The sequence below is a fragment of the Taudactylus pleione genome, unplaced genomic scaffold (genome assembly GCF_031769625.1).
Source record: "Taudactylus pleione unplaced genomic scaffold, aTauple2 ptg001678l, whole genome shotgun sequence".
NCBI classification, from domain to species: Eukaryota; Metazoa; Chordata; class Amphibia; order Anura; family Myobatrachidae; genus Taudactylus; species Taudactylus pleione.
This window is the reverse complement of record NW_028286075.1, coordinates 64,905-82,500: the sequence shown is the minus strand read 5'-3', so window position 1 is coordinate 82,500 and position 17,596 is coordinate 64,905. Positions and strand designations below refer to the sequence as shown.

General features: G+C 46.0%; 1 protein-coding gene across 1 annotated transcript in view; it reads left to right on the top strand.

Annotated features, from left to right (window-relative positions):
* LOC148439591 (terminal uridylyltransferase 4-like) overlaps positions 1 to 17,596 on the top strand; it is a gene marked incomplete at its 3' end in the record, with an annotated part of 394,965 nt that overhangs the window by 351,139 nt on the left and 26,230 nt on the right. Inside the window, exon 13 of the mRNA XM_088464538.1 lies at positions 16,419 to 17,062. Coding sequence (XP_088320664.1) covers positions 16,419 to 17,062 — 644 coding nt within the window. The remainder of the gene's footprint in view (positions 1 to 16,418; positions 17,063 to 17,596) is intronic.

The window sequence follows — 17,596 nt, the reverse complement described above, 5'->3', positions numbered from 1 at the left end:
TCCTCCAAGAGGTCAGGTTTGCGTGTAATTTCGTGAAAAGTTGTGGGAAATTTTCCTGGTCTAGTTAGTCATAGCGAGAAGTTAGGAAAATCCCAAGGTATTTAATTTTTTTGTGGTGCCATTTAAATTTATATAAGGATTTAAGAGATTCAGCATCCTGATTGTGGGACATGAAGAAACATGGCCTCTGACTTAGAGTCATTGATTTTGTACCCGAAAAGTGCACTGTAACTATCCAGGAGGTTGTGACGGTTGGGCAGAGAGATCCTGGGTTGAGGAGCGTAAGCAGAATGTTGTCTGCAAAAAGGGCGATTTTAGAGGAAATGTTCCCGACCTGCACACCCCTGATGCTAGAGTTAAGGCAGACAAGGGAGACTAGAGGTTCAATTATCAGGGCAAAGATTAAAGGGGAGAGGGGCAACCCTGCCTGGTGCCATTGGAAATGGAAAAGGATCAGATAGGATTCCATTGATAGAAACTCTTGCAGAAGGTTTGGAATAAAGGACCATAACACCTTTCAAAAAGTTCCCTGATAACCCGATCGACTGCAGCATATGAGACATGAAACCCCAGGGGATCCAATCAAATGATTTTTCAGCATCAAGGGAGAAAATAATAGCTGGGGTCTCCTGTAGTTTATAATATGAATCAGATATATTGTCCTGCGGGTATTATCCCGTGCCTGGCATCCTGGTATAAAACCAACTTGGTCATAGTGGATTAAAGGGGGAAGGGCAAGATTGAGCCTATTGGCCAGAATGTTCGCGTAAATTTTGATATCGAGATTAAGCAGCGAAATAGGTCTATAGTTAGCACAAACACTGAGGTCTTTGCCCTCTTTAGGTATCGCAACAATTCGGGCCTCAAGCATATCTGTAGGGAACGATCCTCCCCGTAGAACATTGAAAAGGGAGTGCAAGAGGGGATCTTGGTGAGCCCAAAATTTCTTATAGTATGCGGCAGTAAAGCCAACAGGCCCAGGAGATTTACCCAAACTCTGCTTATTAATAGACATTTGTATTTCTCCCTCCCATATTTCTTTGCTGAAGTCTTCCAATGTCTTCTGGGACATTTGAGGAAGGTGATCGGCAGTAAGGAAACATAGAATATGACGGCAGATAAGAATCACTTGGCCCATCTAGTCTGCCCATTTTTAAACATATTATTACATCAACCCTTATTGTTCCTTACTTCTTCTGAAGGATATCCTTATGTCTATCCCAATGCATGTTTACATTGCTCTACTGTCTTATCCTCTACCACCCCTGATGGGAGGCTATTCCACTTGTCCACTACCCTTTCTGTGACGTCATTCTTCCTCACATTTCCCCTGAACCTACCACCCCCCAGTGTCAGAACATGTCCTCTTGTTCTAATACTTCTCTTTCTGTGAAGAATGTCTCCTTCCTTTACCTTGTTAAAACCCTTTATATATTTGAATGTTTCTATCATGTCCCCCCTTCCCCTTCTCTGCTCCAAACTATACATATTAAGATCCTTTAGTCTTTCCTGGTACATTTTGTGGTGTAGACCTTGCACCATTTTAGTTGCCCGTCTTTGTACAGTCTCCAATGTATTAATATCCTTCTGGAGATATGGCCTCCAGAACAGTATTGGAGATGAGGACGTACCAAGGACCTATACAGTGGTATTATCACTTCTTTCTTTCTGCTACTGATTCCTCTCCCTATGCACCAAGCATCTGACTTGCCTTCCTCTTTGCTTTGTTACAATGTTTGCTTGCCTTTATGTCACCTGAGATAGTGACTCCTAGATCCCTTTCCTCTTCAGTAGTTACCAGTATAGTGCCATTAATACTATATTTAGCCTTTGTCACCTGAAATAGTGACTCCTAGATCCCTTTCCTCTTCAGTACTTTCCAGTATAGTGCCATTAATACTATATTTAGCCTTTATGTCACCTGAAATAGTGACTCCTAGATTCCTTTCCTCTTCAGTAGTTACCAGTATAGTGCCATTAATACTATATTTAACCTTTATGTCACCTGAAATAGTGACTCCTAGATCCCTTTCCTCCTTAGTACTTTCCAGTATAGTGCCATTAATACTATATTTAGCCTTTATGTCACCTGAAATAGTGACTCCTAGATCCCTTTCCTCCTTAGTACTTTCCAGTATAGTGCCATTAATACTATATTTAGCCTTTATGTCACCTGAGATAGTGACTCCTAGATCCCTTTCCTCCTCAGTATTTACCAGTATAGTGCCATTAATACTATATTTAGCCTTTATGTCACCTGAAATAGTGACTCCTAGATCCCTTTCCTCTTCAGTAGTTTCCAGTATAGTGCCATTAATACTATATTTAGCCTTTATGTCACCTGAAATAGTGACTCCTAGATCCCTTTCCTCCTTAGTACTTTCCAGTATAGTGCCATTAATACTATATTTAGCCTTTATGTCACCTGAAATAGTGACTCCTAGATCCCTTTCCTCCTCAGTAGTTACCAGTATAGTGTCATTAATACTATATTTAGCCTTTATGTCACATGAAATAGTGACTCCTAGATCCCTTTCCTCTTCAGTAGTTACCAGTATAGTGCCATTAATACTATATTTACCCTTTATGTCACCTGAAATAGTGACTCCTAGATCCCTTTCCTCTTCAGTACTTTCCAGTATAGTGCCATTAATACTATATTTAGCCTTTATGTCACCTGAGATAGTGACTCCTAGATCCCTTTCCTCCTCAGTAGTTACCAGTATAGTGCCATTAATACTATATTTAGCCTTTATGTCACCTGAAATAGTGACTCCTAGATCCCTTTCCTCCTTAGTACTTTCCAGTATAGTGCCATTAATACTATATTTAGCCTTTATGTCACCTGAGATAGTGACTCCTAGATCCCTTTCCTCTTCAGTAGTTACCAGTATAGTGCCATTAATACTATATTTAGCCTTTATGTCACCTGAAATAGTGACTCCTAGATCCCTTTCCTCCTTAGTAGTTACCAGTATAGTGCCATTAATACTATATTTAGCCTTTGGATTTCTGAGACCCAAGTGCATGATTTTGCATTTTTTTGGCATTAAACTGTAGTTGCAACGTTCTTGCCCATCCCTCTAGTCTACCTAGTTCATCAATCATTTGTTTTACCCCTCCTGGTGTGTCTACCCTGTTACATACCTTTGTGTCATCTGCAATAAGGCATAGTTTCCCTTCAATACCATTTGCAATGTCATAAATAAAGATACTAAAAAGCACTGGTCCAAGTACAGATCCCTGAGGTTCTCCACTGGTAACATTTCCCTATAGAGACTGCTCTCTGTTTACTACAACTCTCTGTTTCCTATCCAGCAGCCATGATCTTATCCATTCAACAGTCATAGAATCCAATCCCAAGCTTTTCAGTTTATTTATCAGTCTGAGATGCGGAACAGTGTCAAAAGCCTTACTAAAGTCTAGATAAGCTATATCTATGCCCCCCCCCCCCCTTTATCTATTTCCTTAGTCACCCAGTCAAAAAAGTCAATAAGATTTGTGTGACATGATCTCCCCCCAGTAAATCCATGCTGTATGGGGTCCTGCAAATTGTTGGATTTGAGATAATCTCTGACTCTTTTTTTTAAGAGTGTTTCCATCAATTTCCCAACTACTGATGTAAGGATCACTGGTCGGTAGTCACTGGTCGCTAGTTACTGGTCGGTAGTCACTGGTTGCTAGTTACTGGTCAGTAGTCACTGGTCGGTAGTCACTGGTCGGTAGTCACTGGTTGGTAGTCACTGGTCAGTAGTCACTGGTCGGTAGTCACTGCTCGGTAGTCACTGGTCTCTTCCATGCTTCCACTTTTGTCCAGTGGGACAACGTTTGCTCTTTTCCAGTCCTCTGGAATGACTCCAGTAGCTAGTGACTGGTCAAATAATTCAGTTAATGGTGTTACCAGCACCCCTTTAAGCTCTTTTAGTATCCCATGGATGTTTCCCATCTGGCCCCATTGATTTATCCTCAGTTTGGAGAGTTCTGTTAGTATCTTCTCCTCTGTAAATGTGCTTGTTCCTATGTCATTTTTCTGATCACACCTGTAACTTACCTGTTGCCCCTTCCCTCTCTCTCAGTAGTGAATACTGAACAAATATAATTATTAAGCTGATCAGCTATTACATTGTCTCCCTCTTTCTGTCTTTAGTCTTTTTATTCCACCTTTTGTTTTTCTCCTTTCACTTATATACTTCAAAAATGTTTTGCCCCCTTTACCCACTGACTGTGCCATCTTCTCCTCAGCTTTAGCCTTTGCCCATCTGATTACTTTCTTAGCCTCATTCTGTGTTACAAGATAATCCTCTTTGTCCTCATTACTTTGCGTCTGCTTGTATTACCTATACGCCATCTTTTTTGCTCTCACAATACTTGTTACCTCTTTCCCAGACCACACTGGCTCCTTTTCCTTGTTGCTTTCCTAACCCTTTTGATACAAAGGTCTGTTGCCTATAATATGGCACTTTTTACATGTTCCCACCTCTCCTGCTCTCCTTTCACGTTCCTCCACTCTGCCAAAGAGTCACTTACACATCCTCCCATCCCTGCAAAATCAGCCTTCCTAACATCTAACACCTTTGTCTGGGGTGAGTCAGTATCTGTCTTTATTCTGAACCGTACTGCTTGGTGATCACTGGATCCCAGGTTTTACATCAGATATTCTGTCTCCATTTGTAAGTATTAAGTCTAATATTGCGTCTTTCCGAGTGGGCTCCCTCACTTATTGCTGGAGGGAGGCTCCCTGCAATGAATTCAGGATGTCCCTACTTCTAGTGGAACTTGCCACAGACACCTCCCAGTTTATATTGGGTAGAATAAAATCTCCCAAGATTATAACCCCTCATTTTAGTGGCATTTTAGTGATGTCCTGCAATAGTTTATTGTCCAGTTCCTCTTCCTGACCTGGTGGTCTGTAGATCACCCCAATACGAAGAATCACTTTCTCACCTGTTTCTATAGTCACCCAAAGGGACTCTGTTTTTTTCTTCAATACTATGTATTAACGTAGTATTTATGCTTTCTACCTCAGGGTCCTTAGGGATCCACAGGGATACCTTGGGGTATAGGTCTTGGCTCCACAGCCATGGGCACCACAGAGTTAAAGATGTCCTCCCAGGATGCACTGGGCCCCCTCCTATACCCCGCCCCCAGGCCAAGGCACCTCAGTTTTCAGTAGGTGCCCGGCCGGGAGCCGGTCATCGCAGAGGGGGGCTGTGTATAACAGCCCCTGAAGATCATCTAAGAGCGGTAGCATAGGACTGTCCAGCGGACGTCCATGCTACCGCTCCGACACCCCTGCCGGCGCCGACCACCGGTAGTGATCCGGGGAGCTCGGCGGGCTCTTGGGGGTTCCTGCTAGCGGAACCCCCGGGGACCTGGGACTGTGGCCGGACCTACGGGGGGCAGCAAGGTAAGCAGCGGGCGTCTGCGGTAGGCGCCCGCTGAATCACAGTCCGGCATCCCCAGGGCTGGGGGCTCACTGGGGATGGCAGTATAGTGGAGCCAGGCGGATGCCTGCGCTCTCCACTAGACCACCAGGGATACGGGGCTGGAGCGTTGCGGAACACGCTCCAGCATCCCGGGGGGTTAATGGCCTGCCAGGGGAGGATGCCTTCCCTGTAGTGCACAGGAGGCTCCTCCCCATCACTGCTCTCCGCCGCCTAACGCTGAGGTTTTGGCGGGCTGAGGCAGTGATCCTCCTCAGGCCCGCCTCCCTTCATCCTCCGGCGGCCATTTTAGGTGAATGCTGTGGTGACAGGGTGCGGAGCCTGGGGTGCCCCTTACATACCTCTCCTCCAGTAAATGTCAGCGTATGTAGCGCTATCACTGCCAGGCTGTAAGTCTGTGTAAGTGATACTGCACTTAGTGCAGGGTTTTCTGCATGGTATGTGACTTTATGCTAGCGCTGTGTGCCTGATCTTTTCTCCTGTCAGCCATTTTTCTATCCCTATTTCTTCCTCCTGACCAGCCCTCTCAGTGCCAGTACTGTCAGGGTAGGAGTTTACCTCACAGTTTTAGATATTTCTGTGAGAGGAGAGTCACATACCACTATGTCCAGTGTTAGAGGAGCACCTCTCCTATTTTCCTGCTCCAGATGTAAAGCAGGTGTGGGGGAGGTGGCGGTACTCCAGGATGGGTTATGTGCTGCATGTTTGGCCATCCCTGGTACCTCTGCTGTACCCAGCACCTCTCAGGAACCACCTTGGGCTTGTTTTGCACAAGCCCTGACTGTTCTTGTAAATAGGCTTGCAGCCCCTCCTACATTTCCACAATTGGGGTTTGCACAGCAGGCAGTAGTCCCGCCTCCTGTTCTGGGAGTTCCGGGACCGATAGTAATGCAGTGCCCCCCGCAACAGGTCCTTAATCACGCTGACCCAGGTTTGTCTGAATCTGGGGTGCGGAGCACTCAGCAGGATCAATCCAGACCTGCTAAAAGACCGTTATTGTCATATCCATCCGCTCAGGATGATGACGATGACGGGTCGTCTGATGAGGGCGAAATTGTAGATTTTCAGACACTGACACCCCTCAAGCAGAGGCCAAGTCTAGTATTTACATTCCAGGCCTCATACGGGCAGTCCATGCGGCCATGGTAATTACTGACGACAACTTACCTGCAGCGCCTACTCATGCTTATTTTAAAGAGGTTAAAGGAGCTGCAGCAGTTTTCCCTCTATCTGGTCAGCTAGTTGATCACATGGAGGAGGCCTGGAAATTTCCAGGAAAAAGATTTCAACCTCACAAGCGTCTGGCACGTACTTATCCCTTTGCGGAAGATTACTTCACTAAATGGGAGTCTCCTCCTCAGGTGGATTCTCACGTTACGCGCTTAGTAAAGAGCGCAACTTTGCCTATGCCGTCTATGTCTTCTCTGACGGATACTACAGACCGTAAGGTGGAGGTGTGTCTTAAGTCCATCTATTCCCTTGCTGGAGGAGCATCTAGACCAGCTATGGCTGTCTGCTGGATGGCCCAGGCTATGGACGCTTTGGAGGCATCATTCGCTTCTGAGGGTACCAGCGAACAGGTTATGTTAGTGGGTAACCTTCGGGATTCCGCTACGTACATTAACGAAGCAGCTTTGGACTTGAGCCTGCTTACTTCTAGGATTTCTGCGGCGGCTGTGGCCGCTCGACGCTCCTTGTGGTTACGTTTCGTGGAGGGCAGACGCTGAATCCAAGAAAGGCTTGGAATGCTTACCCTACAATGGACAGGTCCTGTTTGGACCAGCCTTGGACAAAATAGTAGACACGTTGGCAGCTGCCAAATCTGCGTGTCTACCCTCAGCCCCGACTCTGTCTGGGTCTAAAAATCCATCCTTTCGGCCCTATCGCCCTCCGGGAAAACCTAGGGTTCAGTCCTTTCCGAGACCTTCAGGTCCAAAAAAGACCGCTAAGACCAAGAAGCAAGCTTGGAGTACCAGACGTCCAGCTGCCAAGCCGGACGACAAACCCTCAGCCTGACGGGTTGGGCCTCCCCTTGGGGGATCCCAGGGTGGGAGGCCGGCTTCTGCAATACGCCCAGTGTTGGTTCAAAACCACCACAGACACTTGGGTACGGGAGGTGGTATCTCAAGGATATGCCCTCTCCTTCCGCAGAAGGCCTCCTCATCAGTTCTTTGTAACAGCAGGTCCTTCAGATTCAACGAAGGCTCTAGCGATCCAAGAGTCGGTGCATTCTATGCTTCAAATGGGAGTAATAGAACCTGTTCCGTTATCCCTGAGACGGACCGGATATTACTCCAACCTTTTTCTGGTTCAAAAACCAAATGGATCATACCGACCTATACTCAACCTCAAGTCCCTGAACAAGTTTTTAAGGGTCCCTCGGTTCCGGATGGAGACTCTGCGTTCTATTGTTTTAGCTATGCAGCCTGGGGATTTTATGGTGTCCCTGGATATTCAGGATGCTTACCTGCATATCCCCATTGCCAGGGTTCATCAGCGTTACCTCAGATTTACAGTGTTGGACCTCCATTACCAGTTTCAGGCCCTACCGTTTGGCCTTTCCACGGCTCCTCGGGTGTTCACAAAAGTAATGGCGGCCATGGCGGCACACCTGCGGTTGCAGGGAGTTCGCCTGTTACCTTACTTGGACGACCTTCTGTTGTTGGCAGGGTCGCCACAAGTCCTTTGCAGCCATCTACAACTGACAATATCGGTATTGCAGGCTCACGGCTGGATAGTGAATTGGAAGAAGTCCTCTCTAATTCCTTCTCAGAGAATAGTCCATCTCGGGGCATTGTTGGACTCTCAGCAACAGAGGATCTTTTTGACGGAGGAAAAGATAGCCCTGTTGCAGTCCAAGATACGCAATGTTCTAAGCAGTCGCCGAGGGTCTCTTCTCTCGGCGATGAAATTACTGGGATCCATGGTGTCAACGTTCGACATGGTGGAGTATGCCCAGTTCCACTCCAGGACTCTACAAATGTTGATCCTGTCCAGATGGGACAGAAATCCCTGTCGAATAAAGACGCAGATGATCAGGCTCACTCTGGAAGTGCGCCTGTCTTTGACGTGGTGGTTACAAAAGTCTCATCTCAGCAGGGGACGTCCGTTTTGGATTTCGGATTGGGTCCTTCTAACAACGGATGCTTGCCTTCGGGGCTGGGGCGCTGTGACAGGCCCACACGTCTTCCAGGGACGGTGGACGTCGGAGGAATCGAACCTGCCAATCAATATATTGGAAATTCGAGCAGTGTTCAGGGCGCTGCAGCAGGCAAGACCGTTCCTGCTAGGGAAACCTGTGCAGGTTCAGTCAGACAACGCCACCACGGTGGCTTACCTAAATCGTCAGGCAGGAACTCGAAGCCAAGCGGCTCTAAGGGAGGTGTCCCGCATTCTGACTTGGGCAGAAGGCAATCTGCCGGCCATTTCGGCCACCTTCATTCCGGGTGTGCTGAACTGGGAGGCGGACTTCCTCAGCCGCCACGATGTACACCCGGGGGAATGGTCTCTTTACCAGGAGGTGTTCCAACTCCTGGTGGACAAGTGGGGTCTTCCCGAAATAGACCTCATGGCCTCCAGACACAACCGCAAGCTGTGGGCGTACGGATCCCGAACAAGAGACACAGGAGCTCTCCTGGTGGACGCTCTGTCGGCACGATGGAACTTCCAATTCGCGTACCTGTTTCCTCCATTCTCCCTGCTGCCTCGAGTAATTGGAAAGTTCAGGCAGGAAGGAGGCAAGATCCTGCTGGTGGCCCCTGCGTGGCCCAGAAGGAGTTGGTACTCGGATCTCCAGTGTCTATCCATCGACACTCCTTGGCTGTTAGCTCAGAGGCCGGACCTATTGTCTCAGGTTCCTTGTCTCTACCCGACCTAAATCGGCTATCTTTGACGGTGTGGCTCTTCAGGCTTCCCTCTTGAGGTCCAAGGGTTTCTCTAGAGCGGTGGTCAATACCATGTTACATGCTCGTAAGCCGGCTTCAGCTAGAATTTACCACAGGATGTGGCATACCTATTTTGAGTGGTGTCGCCCTAAAGCGTACGATCCTCACGAGTTTAGAATATTGAGAGTGTTGGCTTTCCTTCAGGCAGGCTTGGATTAGGTCTACGCCTTGCTTCACTGAAGGTGCATGTTTCTGCCCTGTCGGTTTTGTTTCAACGAAGGATTGCCACGCGGCCTGATATCCGTACCTTTATGCAGGGTGTCCTTCGCATCCATCCTCCCTATGTCCATCCGGTAGCTCCATGGGATCTGGCTGTGGTTCTGAAGGCGCTACAGGATCCTCCATTTGAACCTCTGGGTTCTGTGGATCTGAAATGGCTTACGGCAAAAACAGTGTTCCTTTTGGCTATTGCTTCAGCCAGAAGGGTGTCGGATTTGGGGGCTCTTTCGTGTCGTCCCCCATTTCTAATTTTTCAGTCGGACAGGGCGGTACTTCGTACCCGTCCCGAATTCCTTCCTAAAGTAGTGTCTAGTTTCCACATTAACGAGGAAATTGTGGTCCCAGCCTTTAATTCATCTGATCTCTCAGCTGGTGAGGCTTCTTTGGATGTGGTACGGGCTCTGCGGATTTACGTGGACCGTACCAGTTCTTTGAGAAAATCGGACTCTTTGTTCGTCCTATATGGATTTCATAGGAGGGGTTGGCCTGCCAATAAACAGACTTTGGCACGCTGGATCTGCATGGCGATCTCTGAGGCATACACTCACGAGGGACTCCCAGTGCCACCCTCTGTGAAAGCTCATTCTACAAGATCTGTGGGACCTTCGTGGGCAGCCTCAGCTCTTCAGCTTTGTAAGGCGGCCACGTGGTCCTCTGTCCATACTTTCGTCAAGCATTACGCCTTTGACACATTTGCTTCTCAGGATGCTTCCTTCGGGCGGCGGATTCTCCTCTCGGCACAGGAGCGTCCCCTCCCTTGAAGGATACTGCTTTGGGACATCCCCAAGGTATCCCTGTGGATCCCTAAGGACCCTGAGGTAGAAAACAGGAGATATGGTAAGAACTTACCTTTGTTATCTCCGTTTCTACGAAGTCCTTAGGGTCCACAGGGCGCCCGCCCTGACGCCCTGTGCTTCCGTAGGGTGTTGTTCTGGTCACCAGTTTCTGTCTCCCTTTTCTATGAGAATGTGAATCTTGTGTGTTCCAGACTTTCTTCTTCCTTTTTCCTCTCTCCCGGCCTATGGCTTGATACTAAAACTGAGGTGCCTTGGCCTGGGAGCGGGGTATAGGATGGGGCCCAGTGCATCCTGGGAGGACATCTTTAACTCTGTGGTGCCCATGGCTGTGGAGCCAAGACCTATACCCCAAGGTATCCCTGTGGACCCTAAGGACTTCGTAGAAACGGAGATAATAAAGGTAAGTTCTTACCATATCTCCTGTTTTCCTTGATATACATTGCTACTCCTCCTATTCTTCCCATTCTGTCCTTCCTAAATAAAGTATATCCCGGTATAGCTGTGTCCCAGTCATAGCCACAATATCCAGATCATACCTTGTCATTATTGCAATTAGTTCAGAGATTTTATTTCCTAAACTCCTAGCATTTGCACACAAGGAAGCTTTGGATTGCTATTTTAGGAGATGGGACAGAGGAGGGGGAGGAGGCAGACTGCAAGTTATATAATCTGCTCTAGTAGTTTTGGAATTCACAGCGAATGGCGGCAGGGTCATGAAGAAAGTGATTCTTAGAGTGTTTGATCATGAGAATATTCTTGTGGGTCCACATTGAACGAAGTCTAGATGCCAAGATGTTATCCACCTTACCACTCTCTTCGTGTATTGGGAGAACAGTAACTGCTCTTTCAGGAGAGAAGGGTGAAGAGATTGCTTATGTTGGGTCTCTAGTTGTTAGGTTTAATAGAGGGCATTAGCACGGGTTAATAAATATCTCTTGATTTTGGAGGCCATGCTAATTAGATGCCCCCTCAGTACAGCCTTATGGGCTATCCAGATAGTCGTAGGGGAGGTATCTGGGAAGGCATTTAAGTGAAAGTAATCCGTAAGGAGCTCATTAAGTTGTATTACCACGCCTTGATTGTAAAGGAGAGAGCGTCATTCATACGCCATGTCAATGGACGTGGACGGTCCATGATACCCGATAGGTGCGTGGTCAGACCAGATCAAGGGATAGACCTGAACATTTATGAGGCAGAGGGCTAGGTCATGGCTGAGCCAAATCATATCTATGCTGGACTAGGAGTTATGTACTTACAAAAAAAAATGTGTAATCTCGAGTTAGGGGTTCCCAGCTCCGCCAGAAGTCTCAGAGAATCTGGGACAACATGAGATCAAGGATAGCTTTAGAATTGCGGAGATCCGCCATGTTGGAGTTGGTGACCCACGAGGTAGATCTATCCAATGTAGGTTTAAGGGCTGCATTAAAGTCCCCTGATAAAATAAGAGGGGCCTTGTCGCTTACAGGATAGAAGAGCATCTAATTTAGTAAAAAAGGCATGTTGGTTTTGGTTAGGAGCATATATATTAGCAATAGTACACAAAGTATAAGAGAAGGACCCTCTATCCTGGTGTGAGAGTGCCCACAAGTATAAGAGAAGGACCCTCTATCCTGGTGTGAGAGTGCCCACAAGTATAAGAGAAGGACCCTCTATCCTGGTGTGAGAGTGCCCACAAGTATAAGACAAGGACCCTCTATCCTGGTGTGAGAGTGCCCACAAGTATAAGACATGGACCCTCTATCCTGGTGTGAGAGTGCCCACAAGTATAAGAGAAGGACCCTCTATCCTGGTGTGAGAGTGCCCACAATTATAAGAGAAGGACCCTCTATCCTGGTGTGAGAGTGCCCACAAGTATAAGAGAAGGACCCTCTATCCTGGTGTGAGAGTGCCCACAAGTATAAGAGAAGGACCATCTATCCTGGTGTGAGAGTGCCCACAAGTATAAGACAAGGACCCTCTATCCTGGTGTGAGAGTGCCCACAAGTATAAGAGAAGGACCCTCTATCCTGGTGTGAGAGTGCCCACAAGTATAAGAGAAGGACCCTCTATCCTGGTGTGAGAGTGCCCACAAGTATAAGAGAAGGACCCTCTATCCTGGTGTGAGAGTGCCCACAAGTATAAGAGAAGGACCCTCTATCCTGGTGTGAGAGTGCCCACAAGTATAAGAGAAGGACCCTCTATCCTGGTGTGAGAGTGCCCACAAGAGTAAGAGAAGGACCCTCTATCCTGGTGTGAGAGTGCCCACAAGTATAAGAGAAGGACCCTCTATCCTGGTGTGAGAGTGCCCACAAGTATAAGACAAGGACCCTCTATCCTGGTGTGAGAGTGCCCACAAGTATAAGACAAGGACCCTCTATCCTGGTGTGAGAGTGCCCACTAGTATAAGAGAAGGACCCTCTATCCTGGTGTGAGAGTGCCCACAAGTATAAGACAAGGACCCTCTATCCTGGTGTGAGAGTGCCCACAAGTATAAGACAAGGACCCTCTATCCTGGTGTGAGAGTGCCCACAAGTATAAGAGAAGGACCCTCTATCCTGGTGTGAGAGTGCCCACAAGAGTAAGAGAAGGACCCTCTATCCTGGTGTGAGAGTGCCCACAAGTATAAGACAAGGACCCTCTATCCTGGTGTGAGAGTGCCCACAAGTATAAGACATGGACCCTCTATCCTGGTGTGAGAGTGCCCACAAGAGTAAGAGAAGGACCCTCTATCCTGGTGTGAGAGTGCCCACAAGTATAAGAGAAGGACCCTCTATCCTGGTGTGAGAGTGCCCACAAGTATAAGAGAAGGACCCTCTATCCTGGTGTGAGAGTGCCCACAATTATAAGAGAAGGACCCTCTATCCTGGTGTGAGAGTGCCCACAAGTATAAGAGAAGGACCCTCTATCCTGGTGTGAGAGTGCCCACAAGTATGAGAGAAGGACCCTCTATCCTGGTGTGAGAGTGCCCACAAGTATAAGAGAAGGACCCTCTATCCTGGTGTGAATCAATCAAATCCAAAGTGAGGTATGATAACTATTTATGTAATAAAGATAATTATTTGCGGTGAACTGCATTATATTGTGTATTAAATTATCTTTCCAGTGATATATACCTTCATAGGCTTTTCTTTAAAAATAATGTAGTTATACGCAAAGAAATCTTAAAAACAAACATTTTCTTTGGTCCCAAGTCACTAACTGTGTCACCAACACGGAATGTGGTATCCCCATTTTGTCCCCTAAAATGTGTATTTTTGGATTGGGTCTTGTGGACAGGGCTAATAGTTTGACGTCCAGTATGTGATTAATGCAATGACTCTGGCAAAGGTTTGTATTGCCCGTACGTGGATGGCATCTAGGGGCCCTACTTTTGCTGAATGGTGTGGGGTGATGAATGAAGTGGTGGGGCATGAACGTTTTTTATATAGTAGGCGTAACTGTATTCTCAAATATGCGCGTATCTGGGGCCCATGGATCTCATCTTCCCATTATGTTACTGGAGGTGGCGGGATTTCAGATGCTGATGGGTTAGCGACCAGCGAGACGGCAGAATAATAATGTCTTGATATTCTGAGTTTTTGTTTATGACTTTTCTGCTACATTGAATAGCTGAGATTTCTTCTGTGCGGATATTTTGTTCTGTATTACTTATATATCGGATTTGACTGTGCATTGGTATTAATGAGACTATATGTAAACGGCTGTTTACTGTGGGGGGGTTCATAGGGGTGGGGGGATTTTGTTTCTTGTATTGAGTTTTTGATGTGAAAAAAGTTTTATAAATAAACTCAATTAAAAAAAAAACATTTTCCAGAAGGTTTCCACGATATTGGCCACTAGTGTACATTGTGTTTTTCTTGCAGCCCATTTCCCATTTTATGCACTAACGCATCCAGTTAATTTGCACAGTAGATGTTTTTTAGGATCCTGGGCTGTAGACCTACATACAAGCACAGAAGTCCCGAGTCTTGGGTCACGTTCCATCTGTCCTCTCTTGTGCTACAATTTCTCATTTATTACTCTATTAACAAAATTGAAATAATTTGTTTGCAATCACTGGTGACAACGGGTTTTTTTGTCATCTGCTTTTTTGTAATTAAGACATGGTGCTGTTCAACTAAAGAACTATATTTTGATTAATCCCCCCAAAATTCCTACAACAAACAATTTGTATCCTGTGACTAATATGGGCCAATGTAGAACGGACAAAATACATCGACATTTTATATTAACGTTCTTGCTGACTCTTTTATTAAAAGGAAAAAAGCGAAGTAAATGCTGAGTACACACTCAATCAAACGGTCGATATATTGCGAGCACGTCAGTGGTTGTGTACCCCTGATTTGTCTGTGAACGACAACGTAATTCGCAGACATATTGTGCAGCACAGCCGTTGGCGATATATCTGTATCCGCTGACCGCCCATACACTTGCTGCAAGGACCCAGCGGTGATTGACATCTCAACTGAGTAGGTAAAATTCAGATGCCCGCCCAGTTGTGATGTGAGCGCAGACACATCGGCAGAAGAATTGGTAAGTGTGTACCCAGCTAGAGACTTCTACCTCTTTAGTTTGCAATACACCCAGGTAATACAACATGTAGCCTAATGTTTTATGTCATAGAGACATGAGTGCTTATCTGAGACTTACTGCTGGGTTACATCTGAGACTTACTGCTGGGTTACATCTGAGACTTACTGTTGGGTTACATCTGAGACTTACTGCTGGGTTACATCTGAGACTTACTGCTGGGTTACTGTTGGGTTACATCTGAGACTTACTGCTGGGTTACATCTGAGACTTATTGTTGGGTTACATCTGAGACTTACTGCTGGGTTACTGTTGGGTTACATCTGAGACTTACTGCTGGGTTACATCTGAGACTTATTGTTGGGTTACATCTGAGACTTACTGCTGGGTTACATCTGAGACTTATTCTTGGGTTACATCTGAGACTTACTGCTGGGTTACATCTGAGACTTACTGTTGGGTTACATCTGAGACTTACTGTTGGGTTACATCTGAGACTTACTGTTGGGTTACATCTGAGACTTACTGTTGGGTTACATCTGAGACTTACTGTTGGGTTACATCTGAGACTTACTGTTGGGTTACATCTGAGACTTACTGCTGGGTTACATCTGAGACTTACTGTTGGGTTACATCTGAGACTTACTGCTGGGTTACATCTGAGACTTACTGCTGGGTTACATTTGAGACTTACTGTTGGGTTACAGCTGAGACTTACTGTTGGGTTACATCTGAGACTTACTGTTGGGTTACATCTGAGACTTACTGTTGGGTTACATCTGAGACTTACTGCTGGGTTACATCTGAGACTTACTGTTGGGTTACATCTGAGACTTACTGCTGGGTTACATCTGAGACTTACTGTTGGGTTACATCTGAGACTTACTGCTGGGTTACATCTGAGACTTACTGTTGGGTTACATCTGAGACTTACTGTTGGGTTACATGTGAGACTTACTGCTGGGTTACATCTGAGACTTACTGCTGGGTTACCTCTGAGACTTACTGTTGGGTTACATCTGAGACTTACTGCTGGGTTACTGGTTTTTTGGTATCACAGGGATTAGCAGTGGTGGGAACAGAGAGATAAAGGCTCAGGGCTAGAGACAGAACACTTATATTATAGCTTCAACAGCATCAAAGTGCTCCAGGTTCCCTAAGAAAATGTCTTAATATCCATCCAATGAAATATATTCATTATTGTAGAAGTTAGTCAGTTGAACAATGGGTCACATAAATATTTTGGGTTCCAGCTGTTAATGGCAAATAACCTTCAGTCTAGGAGGACATGGCAAGTTATGGGCAAATTCAAGTAGGTTTCTTCCCGTCTTAGTTAATCCTGAGGGTCGGTTCTTCACAGAGGGAGCACAATGTGTTTGGTGCATAGCCTTTTTTTTATCAGTTAAAAATGAAGACAAATAAGTAACTTTATGATAATTAAATATATGTAACTACCCAGGGAACAGTATACAGCAAACATTTGATTTATGTCATCTTCTTTTTAGATCCTTTTGCACTGAAGAGGAATGTCGCAAGGAGTCTCAACAGCCAGATGGTCTATGAGTACATTCTAGAGAGGTTCCGTGCAGCCTACAGATATTTTGCATGTCCACAAAGCAATGAGAGCAACAAATCCAAAGCTGAAAATAGTAAGAGGGAAAAGATCAGCAGTCAGGAGCCCGGAGATCAGACCGGTAATGACAGCCTCCAGGAAGGTGAAATCAGCACAGGAAACAATGGGCCAGAGGCAGAAAGCTGTATTTCAGGGTTAGGGTGCACTGGTCCAGAGTGTCTGTCTACAAAGGAGGTCGCTGACACCATACAGATTGGGGAAGGTGAGAAGGCAGCTTGTTCTACCTCTTCTCCAGATGTGCGCACATTGGACCTGCCTTCTGTATCAGAGACTGAGCAGACTTTTGAACTCTTGGGGAGTAACTGTAGCACAAAGGACCCCACAGCTGTTAGAGCTTTACATGATACTACTGAAGGACGGGGAGTGTTGGAAGCAGTGTCTTCTCTGGATGAAATATACCCTGATTTATGCATTTCTCCTACCTCTCTCCACCATGAAATCTTGAAGAATGAAGGGAACCTCACTGAGGACGATTTTCATTATATCTTTGACAAACTTATATTGACTTCTGGGAAGGTAAGACTTCATGTGTTGCAATTCACAATCTAACCACCAGAGGCAGAAGTCTTCTGCATTCCTGGTAATGGGGTGTTATCACCGATGGCTGGCATTCATTATACACAGTTACTATAGTGATTTGGGCCATCCATTTTGTACAGTAAGTGCACAGTATACTTTTCCTCCATCATTTGCAGATGTTGGTGCTACTATTTCTCTCAGTCTGAATGGTGAAGTTCCTTGTGTTCTTTTCCGAGATGCAGATGTTCAGGAGCCACCCCTGGTCGTTTCTGTGTTCACAGATTCTAGCTACTATCTTCTAGAAGGTGCTAGATAAATGATAAGTAGAATCTGATTGGTTGCTATGGGCAACATCTCCACTTCTAAAAACCCACACTTTAGTAAATATACACCCGTCACACATTCATCATCAGAGTCCTCCAAAGAAAGAGAAAGAAATAGAAATATATCAGTCACAAAGTTATTAAACTATATTTCAGGTACATTTTCTTCTTGTTGAGTATTCATCCCCATTTAATCAGTACAGGCAGC